Source organism: Molothrus aeneus, chromosome 2 (genome assembly GCF_037042795.1).
Source record: "Molothrus aeneus isolate 106 chromosome 2, BPBGC_Maene_1.0, whole genome shotgun sequence".
NCBI classification, from domain to species: domain Eukaryota; kingdom Metazoa; phylum Chordata; class Aves; order Passeriformes; family Icteridae; genus Molothrus; species Molothrus aeneus.
The window spans coordinates 91114993-91130467 of NC_089647.1; the positions used below are offsets into that span (position 1 = coordinate 91114993).

A 15475-nucleotide genomic window follows, 5' to 3' on the forward strand; every position below is an offset into this window, starting at 1 on the left:
TAGACATTTAAAAGCTTGACATTCCCCATGTCTCTTAAGTTTTACTTATATGGATCCTGAAATAAGAATATGAATTTGCTGAATCAAACCTCAGGGTACTAGCAACATTTGAAATCACAGAAAAAATATTCAACATGTTTTGAAGTTTAGGATGAACAGTTCTAGGAAATTTAAAGTTAAATCAGTCTTTAGTTCAATAACTAGGTTTACTGTATCATGACTCAAGAGTACTGTGTGTCAGCAGAAGGAAAGACAAAACAGGCTTTTCTGTATAAACTGGAGTTAAATACATGTCATTGTTGCAGCTTCCGTTGCTGCAAATAGTAGTAGAGTCAAATGGGGGTACTGGCTGCATCCTTGTGTTTCCTTGCAATGATTGGTAGGGGCTTGGTGCTTGAGAGTTGGTTGTGTTTGTGTCTTACTTTATTTTTTGTTTAACCCATACCATATACCTTGCAGTGTTGGTGAAAAGCAGTGTTTCCCAGTCAGTGTCTTCCAGCGGCCAGGATCCCAGGATACCAGTCAGAAACCACGTGCCTTTGTACTCAGTAACCAAAAAGCTTCCTCCAGCCAAGTGTTTGTCTACAGCCTCCTGGAGGTGCCCACAGAACTGCCTGTTTGTGAGGCTGATGTTGAGGATTTGCTTGCAGTCCTCAGCAGGCAGGTATGAAACCTGCAGCTCTTCGCCTTGAAGTTCATCACCCTCCACTCTCCAGCCACTGACTGTACCAGCCAGTTTTGGAATTAGAACGTGTTCTGCAAAGTCTCTCTCAGGGGTGCACACAGGCAGGTGGGAGCTGTCACACTCAACGTGCTCTTGAAGTTGTAGCAATGCAATGTTGTTCTCACCAGTGTCTTCATCATAGCGGATGTGGATGTGCTTCTCCCTAATCTGCATTACCTTCCCAGTTCCACTTGTTCCATTAGGCCCTGTGGAGCAATGACATCTGACTGGTCTTAGGAATGGTTTATGAGACCTGAGAGCTGCATGCAAGCTGCCTGGTTATGCTGAGAAACACGTGCAGCAGAGGAGCTAAAGGCACTCTTCCTCTGCAGTAAAGGGAAACAAGGAGTAATACACTGGCAGCTTTTTGCTGCTGGTAGGAGTACGAATAATTTCAGCAGTAAGGATGAATTTCCAGCACTGATGTGAATTTTGGCATGAAACAAGTCACCACTAAATCTACCATGTTTAGGTGATCTCTGAGTGCTGAGTTCTTGGGCTGTGCTCAAGAGACACTTTCTGCTTGCCTTGTAAAGGGGAATGTGGGGTAGCTGTAGTTCTAGCTCAGATACTTGACTGAGATGCTCAAATGAAATAACATCATATTTGTTTCCTTTAAAAATATTTTTATGCAGCAAGAAGTTTAGTAAGCTTGTTTAAAATTTAGCTTGTCTATACTGAAATGTGCTGCAGCAAGAAAAAATGTTGAATCACCTACCAGAACCAACCCTGATTTGAAAATGGCTGTGCAGAAGGGCGCACTCTGCTGTGGTCAACACGAAGTTACTTTTTAGCAGCACTCCTCCACAGAAGCCTTTCCCTTCTGGGTTTAGCAGCAGTACCTAAGAAAATTCAAAAAAACAATATATAGTACTATCCATGTGAGGGTAAAGTGATGGGTTTAATGAATTGCTAGGAATACCTGCCAAGGAAATCGTTCATCACTTTTCTTCCTGGTTTCACTTATAAGGTTATCACTGTCTTGAAGTCTGCCACACGCACATGCATCTAACAAATGAATTTAAAAAAATCAAAACTTCATGCTGTATCATTTCAAGATAGCAGTATCATTTCAAGATAGTTAATACCTGTAAATGCCTACTGTTCCACCTAGACTTTGGGATTCTGCTTTTGTGCAAAGGAAAAGGAGAATGAAAATTTCTCAGCTGGTGAAAATTGGAATAATTTCTTTGGCAATTGTAGCCATAATAGTTTAGCAATGGGCTGAACGTGGTCACCGTGTTAGGCTTGTAGTGACCAGGTTTCACTGTGCTTCATTTCACAAATGAAATGAGGCTTCCTCTCCAGCCAACCATTAGCACATCTTGCTTTTTCATCTTTGTATCCTGTATTCACATTGTGTCAAATACCTGAGAGCTGTGGCCCAGCCTAGACAAGGTAAATGCTGGTTTTTCCTTGTTACAGCTGTCACTCTAGGGACATGCGTGCCTTTCTCATCTGGTTCAAACGACACACATGCTTTTTGATTGAATCACTGCATTTGTCACACTTCCACTTGGTTTAGGTTGGGGTCACATACACTGGGTCCTGTTCAGGTGAAGCTAAACCAGAGGACACCTTCCAGGTGCACACAGCTGCCTGGTGCTTAGTCCACAGGACAGACCTGGGCCAGGTTGATGTAAGGCCAACCTGAAGTGTGCACTGAGTGTGGACATCAGTCTGTCACCACCGAAAGTGTGGCTCTACAGCTGAACTCCTATTTGGCTGCCCCACTTGTGCTAATACAGACACAGGTCTAAATATACTGCTGTGGTTTTAGTAGACCTACTTTGTAAGGGGATGAAATTGAATGAGATACCTAATATGGGACTGAAGAACTAAAAAGGGCTACTGTTTCAAGCTAATTAAATTGGCAGCAAATGTTTCCCTTCATTTTATTAGACCACTGGTCACCTGATAGGAATCAATTGAATTTCATTCCCAAGCATACACGTGTTCTGCAGAATTACTCTTTACCAAACACAGGAGTGGAAAACCTGGTCCAGTGAGTGATATGTAGGGTGGTGCAAGTCCCCTCTGCTGATTCATACTTAAACATTCTGATGAAATAGCCCTTCTTTTACCATTGCTTTGGCATCTTGGGTGGTGGTCCCTAGATTCCTTTTTCTACCCAGCAATACTGCTTTAGGCTCAAAGCAGGCTGATCCCATCTGTTAGATAGTGGCCTGCCCACCCAGCCCTGAGCAGGTGCCCCCTTTACCTCCATGCTCACACCTACCTAATGCAATGCACTGTTTTTTATCCTTCCCCAGCTCGTAGCCATCAGCACAGGAACAGCGGTAGGAATCCCTTCCTGGATAGCAGAAGTGGTCACATCCTACCTTTGCTTGGTGCTGACATTCATTTTTAGCTAAACAGAACAAGCAGAAGAAAAATGTGGAGTATTCTTTCATCACTTGAGTCCTCTATGTTTTTGTTTTTTATTCCCTTTATTCCCTTTTTTTAATTCCCTTTACTATCAACCCTTTATGTGGGTTGATAGTATTTACCATTGGGATTTTTTTTCCCCTTGTTAAGCAGAACTCAGAGCGAGCTGAGTCTCTGCAGCATTCACAGACTCATTGCAAACTGTGCTCCCTCTGCACCTCCCTGCAGCAGACACTGCACCTCTGAGTTCTGGGAAAGGGTGCCATGGGTTTTTAAACAAAACACCAAGTATGTGCAGCAAGGGGAGCTGCTGCACGGTATGAAGACAAGTATTGCTTGAGGAAGAAGGCAGCTAAGGTTTCTGGGTTTGACAAAAATCCGTAGCTCTCATTTTGCACACTTGTTTGATTTTGCACACATCAGCTACCAAAGATAAAAAAAAAAAAGGGAGTATGAACTTCAAAACATGCTCAACTTTCCATAGCAAAGCAATCACTTAAATCTTTAGCACAAAGCAACTGTTATTTGATCTAGCTCATAGGTAGCAAAAAATCTCGTATAACATGGCTGCCTAAGGCTCTGAGATGATCTAGTTCCCAGCACTGGTCCAAGCTGTGTCACCTTCTGTGCTCCCCAGAAGCTGGTCACAGTCACACCCCTTTTGCACAGAACGACCCTGCCTTGCTGCAGCCAGGGCGTCTCCCACCCCAGGGGACCTCTGAACCAGCAGAAATCCTGATGTCAGGGCTGGAAAGTAGAACCTGGCAGATATAAAAATGTAGTATCTGGCCTGGGGTTTTCCTGTGCCAGAACACATGTGTTTTACTTTATGCTTTTCACTTGCACTGGAAACAGTTTGTTTTCTGGAGTCCTTCTAACCTCAGGGACTGTCTTGTGGGGGTATGTGGCCTCTGAGGCACCAGGGTGCCTGGGAAGCCACCCTGGCACTGCAGCCTTGGTCCTTCAGGCCTGGGACCACAGCAGGACAAGCAGCCAGGCAGCACAGGTGGCAGTGGCAGGGCTGGCTTTGGGGTGTACCCAGGAGGTGGTTTGGTTTCAGCTCTTTTGCAGCATGCCCAGAGAAAGGAGGCTCAGGGCACTGGGACAGCCTCTGGAACCTCAGGATTCCACAATGTTTTGCAGGCAGGCAGCACACATCACCCTGCTCTGCCAGAACTGTGTGTTTTACCCAGCACATGGGTAAGTGCTGGGCACCATGGGAGAGCTGGGTATGGTTTCATGGGGACAGCCTGTGACAAGATGAGGTGGGGCTCCTCAGAAGGGGGCAAGCCTTACCAAAAGCACAGTTCTCTCCCTCGTAGCCCTCAGCACAGGTGCAGGTGTAGCCACGGATGCTGTCCTCACACACACCATTGTGCTGGCAGGGGCTTGAGGAGCACCTCCTGCCACCTGAAGAAATGGAGAGGGAGGAGTCACCACCAGCACAGATCTCAAATTACACAGCCCGCATCCAAGCACATGAGCTGTTCAGAGAAGTGTTGTGAGAGCAGCTTGAAAGGAAATGGGCTAAGTGCCACTGAAGTGCTCCTCAGGGGTAATTTTAGCTCAAATCTGCTGCCAGAGGTGCTCTTGTAGCCCCTGGGAGAGAGGCTGGGAGCTGCCCAGAGGCACAGCCTCCTTCTGGAGGATGGATGCTCTGAGTCACAGTTCCTGCTTTTTTACAAATGTGATATAGGACTGGTGTTTCAGGTCTCCCACGTTAAGACTGATATATACTGGATAGAAAAAGCATCAAAATTATAGAGCAAGTGTACAGCAAGCAACATCAAAATAGGAGGAAATATAACTTTTCTATATCTGCACAATTATCCGGCAGCAGCTCAGACTCTAGCAAGCTTGCTCTTTCTGCTGAACTGAACATTGAAACAGGAGGGTGTCCTCACTGAGACTGAAGCACCAGGCAGAGCTGCCAGTTTCCCTTCAAGCTGCCCACAGGAATGACTCCTAAGCAGTTTGAAAACACGATCCAAGTAACAACTACTTCTTATAGACATAGGCTATCAGTGAGCAAGCCAGGAGAGCCTAACCTGGGACATGCTGTCCAACCTTTCTAAAAATTAACACCTCGTCAGAGAGGTTAATTCAGTCAGCGAGCTGCCCCATATGATTTTGGGGTTGGAAAAGTGAAAACTATCAGCTACTGGGAAAAACCCTACCAATCATCATCTGCTTAGGCTATGGGCACTATGTCTTTGAGTGTTAGATGTACTAAAATACTGGCTGAGAGAGTTACCACCTTCAACCCATCTGCAGCCAGATGCCACCAGCATATCCAAGCACAATGTAGGCCTCCAGAGAGGGTTTTTGGGTGAACTGGGGGAATCTCACCTGCACAGCTGAGCAGGCAGAATTGAGGAGCTGGAGCTAGGGAGGGGTTACCCCTGCAGCCTGAAGAAGTTAGATGGATTCAAGCTTCTGAAATCCATGCTGGAAAGAAAATAAATCCAGCACCTAGCTTTAATAAAGGAGGAAAGAGAAGATTCAAAGAAGTATAGAGATATTGGCCTGATTTCTGTTACTGGCGAGCTATGGTTAAACTGTAAGCACACAGCAATCTAAAAAGGTGGGAAGTAAAAACCATCATACATTTTTCAAGATCAAATAATTCAAACCATTTAAATCTAATCATATTATAAGATAAGGGACCTAGGGGCAATTAGTGAACATGGTAGAATAGAAATGTCTCCAAAGGCATTGTCATTCAGCGAGCAGACTGCTATAAGGCTTGCACAAAACTTTTGGGAAGTGATGTTTAAAGAGAGATTGGCAATGACCAAGTACTGTTGATAAAAGAGGGTCAGGGACAAGTGTGAGCTCAGGCAAAGTGCCCTGACAGCAGACACCCAGCAAGATGCCACTACATCAGTTTTGACTTGAAGGGACAAAACAGTGCAGAACAGAGCTGGTGGGTGACCCAGCAGTTAGGTGGGTGCTCAGCCTTTATAATAAATAAATAAAAATAAATAAATAAATAAATGCTTCCTCTTTTATTCACAATGCAGATTTATCCACTGCACGCTGGACTTTCAGGGGAAAGCAACACAGATACCAGAGGTCTAGAAAAATGAGATTATTGGAAGACAGGGTGAAAAAATATGTTTGTTTAGTGAGGAGGAAAAAGCCACTTTCCAAATGCAGCACTCTCCAAAGTGTTAGAGAGGACATCACAAAGTAGGAAATACACACTGCTGTTCTTTAGGAAGGAGACAGAACATATTGCTTTTAATTACAGCAAGAAAGCCACCCCTGAGGCTGAAGTCAGTAATGTGTCCTGATTGTGGCCAAGCTTGTTTGGAGGGACCATTCTGAACTGGTTTCCCTTCTCTCATCCTAGGCTAGAGAGGAAGCCTGCATGACATGCTTAGTACAAATATCCAATGACTCAAATTAGAAACTAATCCCACCCTCACAAAAGGAATAAAATGCCAGATATTTAGCATCATTCTTCATAACCCTTATAGCACTGATAGGATTCTTCTATGCAATGGTTCCCAGGACTCAGGAATTTAGCAGCTTGTGCAGAAAAGTATTACTGACTCTTGGATTTACCACCTCCTTTTCCACTCTTTAAACCTAAGACTAGAAATTAATAATAGCTAAGTTAAAAACAAGAGAAAAACTTGGGATGAAGCATACAGAAAAAAAGAGAGGGAATAGGGCAGAGTCACCATGAGCTGGTGCCACAGGCTTCCTGTTCAGGTGGCACTTAGTTACATCAGGCCCTCCTCAGCTTCTACAGATTTGTTTCTCACCTTGCACCTGACAGGGAATGATGCAATCCCACTGTGCAGAGCTTGTAGACAGCTCAGTAGCTTTTAATATCTATTTATCTTGCCCAGGTTTAAGTGCTAATTCTGTATTTGGGAGATTTTTCTGATAGAATTGTGCTGCTCTATTGTATCAGCAAAACATAGTTTCTCATGTCCAGGCTGTTTCAGATTCAGGAAAAGAAGTAACCTATTTACTATGATAACCTTTACTCATCTTCTACTTTTATTGTTTCTGCAGATTTAAATGGTTTTTCCTGTATATTACTTTTTAAAAATCATTTCATATCAAGAATTTTCCTTCTGCTTTACTACAGATATGACAAATAGAGACTGACTGTTTCTCATAGAATAAACTCTTAGAAAACCAGTATTAGACTGAATCATAATGTTCACAATGTGACAGTACTATGAAGGAGAGAAATCAAGAGGCCAGCTTACCATAGTAGACATCCCAAAAGATTTTCTGGGTGAAAAAAAAAGGAAATTAGATTTTAATTCCCAAGTAATGTAATCTGTCATAAATATTTTGCTAAACCAAAAAACATGTTATGAGAGAATATATACAGCTGTTTAATGTTTACAGAGTTGCACAACTATAATGTGCTGCTAGCAAATATACACATGAGAAGGGAGGGGCTTTGCCTACTGCTTACTTTATTGTTTCCTAAGAAGCTGTACAGGAAAATAAACACTTCACAGGCCAGAGAGGAACAGCTGGATCCTTTAGCAATGCAGCTCCCTGAAAAAACTGGCTGGCTATTGTCTCTCTGGTGTGCAGCAGCCTGGGAAGTGACCCCATCCTGTCCCATCCCCCTTGGCCCCTGCCAGGTGCTGCTGGAGGCAGAGGGGTCAGCACAGGGCAGAGCTGTGGGCACCACTGCTGGCCACCTCCACCCTGTGCCCTGCACAGGGTTCTACAGCTGACCCTGGGTTCTACAGCTGACCCTGGAGCTGCTTTCCCCAAAGCCACACCTCTGCCCACCCCTCCCTTTCCCAAAGCACCACAGCTGCCCATGGGCAGCCCTACAGCTCTTTCCTCTGCTTTCCCTGCAAACCAAACTCCATCCAGGTTCCCATTAAAGGGCACAGCATCCATCTCTGTATGTCTGGAGAGCCCCTGGTGCAAAGGAATTTGCAGCTACCCACCAGGTGAGCTCCTCTCTATAGGTCCCACTACTTGCTGTGTATTGGTTCCCTCTGTCCCAGTCATAAAATCACAGAATTATTTGGGTTGGAAGGGACCTTAAAAATCATCTAGTTCCAATCTCCTGCTGTGGGCAGGGACACCTTCCACTAGACCAGGCTGCTCAAAGGACCATCCAGCCTGGCCTTGAACACTTCCAGGGATGGGGTATCCACAGCTTCTCTGGACAACCTTTTCCAGTGCCCCTGGAATGAACTAACTCCTATCATTTATTCCCCATGCTGCATGCATTTGCATAAAAGCATTTGAGTTGGGCCCTGATGAACCCAGTTTACTGTCTGGAGCAGCTGGAATTCCTTTGTGCTGCCCTCCAGGTGCTCTTCTGCTGGCCAACACCCCTTTGCCCCTCCTGGTCCCTAAGGGAAGCTGAAGCTGCATTTCTGTGTGTGGTCAGGATGGGACAGCAGCCACGTGATGTACTAATACAAGGAACATGACACATCATTTTCTGGAGAGGACTTGGACAATGTCAGAGCTGACCTCCTCATTGCCATTTTGACCATGGAAGACACCTGCTTGCTACCTGCTGAGATGGCAAATGCAGAGATTTCACATGGAAAGAAACCCAAACAAATGGAGCAGTCTTGTGTTTCACAAGCAAAGGATCGTGGCAGCAGTTTTTATTGTGCGTGCAGGGAAACAAAATACTTACAAGCACTTCATCATTCTCAAATACTTCTCTTGCTTCTTCATGTGTACATCTCTCTTCTAGGCATTCTCTTTCCAAGCTGCCTTGAAGGACCTCCTCCAGAAGGATGGAACTGGCACGTCTCTGTCTCTTGATAACACTGTTTGCATCATGAGCTGATATAAATACTGGAACATTGTATGACAAAACACTAATATAAGTACTTAGAATTATTTCCTTATATACTTCTACCTTCTTTTGGTTGATTTGGGGTTGCAGCCATATTAAACTTACATAATTAAAGAGCTCTACTGTCTTAGCCCAAATTCAGCTGATGAGTTGAGAGTTTTTACTTCTGGGGGATGCCTGACTTGCTCCCAAGCAGGGGGAATTTGAAACCATTCCTGCACAAGACATACGGAACAGGGTGTGGTGGCACAGCCAGGGAAAAGGGAAAAACGTTATTATAAAAGGCAAAGGCTATTTTGTGACTGCACAGGGGTTTCAGATGCATTGGTAGAAATGGGTATTAGTGGTGTTAAATTATGATGGTGGATCCAAACTGATGCTCTTCAGTCTTAGTTCATGGCATTTTTTTTTTTTTTTTGCTGAGAAGCAAAGCCATGACATGGCTGAGTTCTCAATCAACTCTCTCTTAAGGGGAGTAAATAAAAACTACCCCTCAGCAATGCTCATAGCTAAGAGGGCTCTGTCCCATACCATGTTCATGTGGAAGACACTGTGATCTTTGAGTAAAGAGGAGGAGAGACCAGTTAACAGATCTTAAAACTCCTCTTTGCAAATGACACCTCCATCAAAAGCTGCTGCCAGCTGGGCAGCTGCTGCCACCCTGGAGCCTCATCTTCTTCATGAAGCAATGTGTGACCATGTGTGTCAGCACGTGTTTGTCAGTTCTTCTGTGCTTGGAAAGCAAATGTGTTGGGGCAGGGAATATTCAGGGTTTTTTTCTCTTTTATACAGTGTTTGGGGACCCAACACTGCTGGTTGAAGTAATCAATAATCATAGAACTGGGAAAAGTGAGAGCAATAGCAAAATTATTCCAACACTGTGTACAGATATTTAGTTATCCTTTTGAAGGATATCCCATAAGCAACTGTCTTGCACATGATATTAAAAAAAGAAAAGCTTCATGACTCTGTTCTGCATTTTAAATATTATCTGACCCCCAGCACATATTTCTGCTGTGCAGTGGTTCTGCCACATCCAACACAGCTGGCTGTGAACTTCTGCTGCAGGGTGTTTTGACTTTCCTGAAAGAACACCATCTTTTTCTTCCTTCTTCCTGGCTAATCCTTATTTTTGACAAACCATGGAGGATTAATACAGACACATAAACTTCTTCAAACTATAACAAGCATGCATACTGGCCTCTTCCATAGGACTCTCTCATTTTTATTTCAGCAACAACTAGAAATATGAAACAAAATTCACTTTAATATCTGGGACACTCCAGGGTATTACCCTGGCATAAATGATGGTACTTCAAAACTGCATTGCCCCATTAGCTTACATCAGTTTTCACTTAGCTGCATGAAATAAATAGCAGAAATTTAAAGAAAATTAGGAACAGACTGTTTTCATTGATTTCACTCTGTGCTACAAAGTAAACATTATACAAGGTACAAAATTACTGGTGCTTTTAGAAAAGCAGCAGCACAAATCAGAACCAAAGGAGCAACAAAACAAAAGCCATACCTGCCTGCTCTGTCTGAAGGAAAAGGGCAGAGAGAAGGAAGAATATTATCCAAGAGCACCTTGCCATGGTTACCCTCTGAGCCTAGCGGTGCCTGCCTGCATTCCTGCAGCTCCTGTGGGAAATGGCTGCAGCAGAGATGGTGAAGTTTAAAGTCCACCTGCTCATGAGAAAACAAAACCTCTAAGGGCAAATCACGGCTGCAATGTCAACACATGGGAAAAAAAAACCCCAAAAAACAAACCCAAAGCAAACCAAAGAAATCACTGCCCAGCTCAGTAGCACAGCAGTGCCCTTCCCTCTGTGCCCTAGCCCACTGTGGGGCTCTTTGCCAGTGCCACTGAGAGCTGCTCTGGGATTTGGGAGTTCCTCCCATGCCCCAGCACTCACTGTAACACAGCGTGGGTGGAGAAGAGCAGCACAAACGTTTCTTTGCACCATACCAAAGCACAGGCTGGGCAATGACCTCAGGGACCAATTACATGACGTGGCCCTTTAGTACATTGTCCCCACAAAACATTTACCAGGGCTTAGCTGCAACGGGCAAATCCCACCAGCTTTGGAGCAGCCAAGCCCACAAACATAATTTTCTCCCCCTAGGGATGCATCTGAATGGATATGGCATTTTTCTTTTCCACTCTTTGGTTTGTAGTGCCCAGCCATGAAGGAGAGCATGGAAAACTTTTCCTGATACCAGGATTCCAGTCACCCAGAGATGCACAGCCAGATGGAGTCTGTGAAAGGAGATGTAGGTTTGGAGAGGACAGAAACACTCCCCGGGCAGCTGAGATATGCACCCGTGGACAGGGTGACCCTGCTTCCCAGCCCTAGACAGGAGGAAGGATAAACCCATTGGCATGCAATGGCAGTGTTGCTGCAGGGCTCCCAGAATAGGCTGGCTCCTGGGAAGAGCAGGAACTGTTTCTACACTCAGAGCAACAACCAGTGAGAGGAAGAGTTGATTTTTACTTCATGTTATGTTATGGGGTTATGCAGTTATGAACCAAGACCATTCTGTGTTTTCATATCATAAATCCCCAGCTATTATTTGAGTATGCTGTTCTTTTAACAAACTTTGATTGACCTGAACATCCATGGGTAAATCCACAAATAAAACTGCACTTCCCATCAACTGCACCTTTGAAAACAAGCTTCAGTGAGTATTGAGCCCAATGAGGGAAACAAACCACATCCCCCACCAAGGCCAGTCCCTACCAACCCAGGCTGATGTTACAGCTCACATCACAAGCCACAATACCTGCAGCAAATAATCAACCTCTCCTTTAAAACTCCATTATGGGAGGGTTTTTCTGCAGTTTCCTGCAAAGCTGTTGTTCCAGAAGTTCACTTGGTGTTAAAACTCTTCTAATACCAAGATTAATTTTATTCACAGCCAGTGCATGACCTTATGTATTTGTTTTGCCCTCCTTGGTATTTCTGCAGAACTAATTAAGACAGCCTCCCATCCTCTGGTTAATTGTGTGTCCATCTTTCCTCAGTAAATGGGCTCTCCATGCTCTCCCCAGTCCCCTGAGGCCACCAAGCCCCACTGTACCCCTCCCAGCCAGAGCTTTGTTGGCTAGCAAAGGGGGAGCTGCTGCCAGTGGTCACATTTGGTGGGTGTCAGACAGCACCTCCTGTGTCTACCACTGTGGAGGCTCACTTCACCTCCCTTGCCTTGCTTTGCAGGGGCTGTGTTGCTTTTCCACACTCCTCTGGCTGTCCATCCCCACGGAAGCACCTGCCAGAGGTTGCTGCTGTAGTCCCCCAGTGGCCTGGGACCACTTGCCTTTACCTTCTTGTGACAATGAAAATCATCCCATGCAAACACAACACAGCCAGTCTGGCTCCCTTTGGCATGAAAAATATGTCACCACTTGATGTCAGCACAGGACTTCACAGAACCCAGCACAAAAATGTGGATCCGCAGATTTATTTATTTACTTATTTAAAGAAACCATTTACATTTCACAAACCTAAACCTATGTCAACTAAGGAACTCTTGTAGGTATAAGTTTGTCATTTAAATTGGTTTAATATTAATAACTCAGAGCTTCAGAAGCTGTATTCTCACAAGATCTTAGTTTACATGGTCATTTTTCCTCTTGCTGTGGGATCTTTTTTACAAAAGATATCCCTTGACTGAGCAGCTGTGTCCTTGGGAATGGGACACAGTGTACTCAGTTATGCATGGCACTGATCTTGCTTTTTCTGTATTGACATCAATGCAACAGGTTTACATTTTAACTTTCATATTACTGTGGAAAACTTCATAAAAAGGGGGGGTTAAAAGGGCAGTAATTTCCTCATGTGTATCTTTATAAAGAGTTACTGGGATTTCTTTTTCCCTTCCTTTAGTTACCACAGTGAGCATATGGTGACATGTTTCATTATGGAGTCCTGCACCCTGTTTCCTGCAGCCCTGCTTAGGGGTTGCCTTCCTCTTGAAGGGTTGCTCATTCCAGGATGAAGCCTGCAGGCAGTGTCAGATACCAAGTTAGCAGTTGCTCAGGATGGAGCAGCTCAGGCAGTTAGTCCTGGTCAGCAGCTGATTCACATGGAAGTTGTTCCTTTCCCAATGCAGCAACCCAGGGGAAGTGGGTTTGGAGACCTGCTGCCCAGACAGTGATGAGGCAGGGATTGGGCAGGGATTGGGTAGGGATGGGGCAGGGATGGGGACATGTCAATGCTATCTCCTGCTATGGGCTGGCCATCAGCCCTGCTGTAGTATGATGTGCCAAGGGCAGCTGTCCTGAGTAACCCATCACATGCTTTTTTGGAAATGCATACCTCAGCTAGTGAGCTGCTTAGTGCAGTTAAAATGGGTGCTGATTTCAGCTGAACACCTGGATTGAGATCAGCCAAGTCTGTTCACCACCTGCAGAAAAAAAAAAAGGTTTTCTTGCCAAATCCGAAGTGCATCAGCATTTCTAAATGAGGAGGAACCTGCGGCTGTTTCAAAAGAACATCAGCACTCTCTTTGTGGTTTGGTTCCAGATTGCAGGAAACCTTGGAGGAGCAAACAGGGGAAGGAATGTAACCTCAGGGAGCTCTGATTTTCTCCTTTGGCTGCTGCACTCATAACAAGACTGTCAGCCTACCCTCAAGGATGTGCAAGTGTCCTGATGGCCTGGCAGTGGAAACAAAAGGCACCTTGGAACTCCTCTGACATTTGCTCCATCCCCTGAAGTATTCAAGGCCAGGCTGGATGGGGCTTTCAGCACCTGGTCTAGTGGAAGGTGTCCCTACCATGGCAGGCAGTGTTGTATGAGGTGATCTTTGAAGATCCCCTCTACCCAAAGCCCTTCGGTGATTCTATGATCTCTGTAGGTGCAAGCTCTGACATTTTCTGTGCACATAATGTTAAAAATAGCTATTTTTGTTAATATTTAATTTATTAAAATACATTCTTTCTTTACTTCCACCTTCATGTTTCTTTACCTTTTCTCTCAACTTATATATTAAAATTCTTTTCCCTACCAAAATTCCAGCCAAAAAAAACTGTCTATGGAAGAACCAGAAGATGACAGAGCACACGCACAGACAGCATCACTGCACTTCAGCTCTTGGTTACAGTTTCAGTGATGGATAAGAGTGGTTGGTAAGATGGTGAATTTTGCTCTGAGATGAGGAATATCCCCTCATCCCTTGTGAAAAATGAAGCAAAACCACTTTGGAATCTGTGACATTTGGATGAAGAATTTTTTTTCCTCCAGTTTCGTCTGGTAACATCTCCCCACTCGTCTAACCTGGAGTTCAGGATAAAAATTATTAAGGATGGCTCTCAGAGGAACGTAAACAGCAGATTTTTCCTGGAACACTGATGCAGTCAGAAGTGGACAATGAAGAGATAAGAAAGCACTTGGACTTTACCCAGAGTTCAGACTTTTTAATGCAGTTTCCTGTTCCTCTGTCTTTCTGCCTGACTTTCTCCACTGAGGACATGAGGTGGCAGCCCTGCAGCTGCATCCAGATGCTATAATTCAAATTGTTCCTTTGACCAACCAGTCACTCCTTCTGCAACAGATTCAGCAGGAGGGAAGTCTTAACATGACCTCAGCAGCACCAGTGCAAAGACTGCACCCAACATCTTCCACCCACAGCCCAGACATCTGTAACTGGGTGTGGAACTGGCTTTTGCCATCAACCTGACTTCCAAGCCTTGGAAGACACAGATTCTGTGGACTTGTGCAACTGTCACGTTGCTGGACTGCTTTTGGAGATTGACTTCTGCATTTATGACAGGAAAAAACCTCTATCTATATTGAAATAGGATGGCAAAAAAAGCTCATTCAAGTTTCAAAGTGCATCTTCAGGATGACTTGAGTTAAAACTCTGTCCAGTCTGTGCAGACCCAAAGAGCACTGAGGCAGAGCACTGATGATGTGTGCCTGGCTGTATGTCTTGAGTGAGGATTGCAGTTCTCTGTGCAATTAAGCAGCTGTGGTAAGTGTCCCTGCAGACAGAATTTGTTCTTATCTGGTACTGAATATCTGAGGAGGTTGATGATGGTGTTTCATGCCTGGCAATGCAAACTGGGAGGTGAGGAAGGAGAAGCTCAGATGACTTATTCCTCATGAATGCATGTGGAGCTAAAGACAGCAATCAAAGCCCATCAGAGGTGTCTGTGCCCTCTGTAACTGGTTATGAATAAACCAGGAGGGCTGCAGAACTGGGACAAGTGGCCATGGAGGGGCTGGGTGGGAGGAGAGATGGATGGCAATGGGGGAATGGGTCAGCAAGTGGCAGCCCTGTGTTATGGCCTCCCTGTAGTCCCTGGGACACATCCCAACCTGGCCCTCTCCATAGTGTAGGGCTGAGCTATAATCAGAGGTTTCAAAGGAGGTGCTGTGGGAATTCAAACAGGAGTGTATCCTTTGGAGCAGTGATGTCAGGGAGTGACATATGCAGACATCAGGGGCTGAGCTTCCATCCACGGCTTAAACACCACGACCTACAATGCACTGTCACTCTGAATCCAGTTCATTTAGCAGCCTGAAGTTCAGGATGTGTCAGAGAAAAGTG

General features: G+C 44.8%; 1 protein-coding gene across 1 annotated transcript; it reads right to left on the minus strand.

The window, feature by feature from the left end:
• Positions 1-418: 418 nt before the first annotated feature.
• On the minus strand, positions 419-10618 carry PROZ (protein Z, vitamin K dependent plasma glycoprotein). The gene is given in 8 exon segments (XM_066545293.1): positions 419-930; positions 1443-1566; positions 1647-1732; positions 2964-3095; positions 4409-4522; positions 7342-7366; positions 8760-8923; positions 10453-10618. Coding segments are annotated over 8 exon segments (1323 nt in total).
• Positions 10619-15475: the final 4857 nt, after the last annotated feature.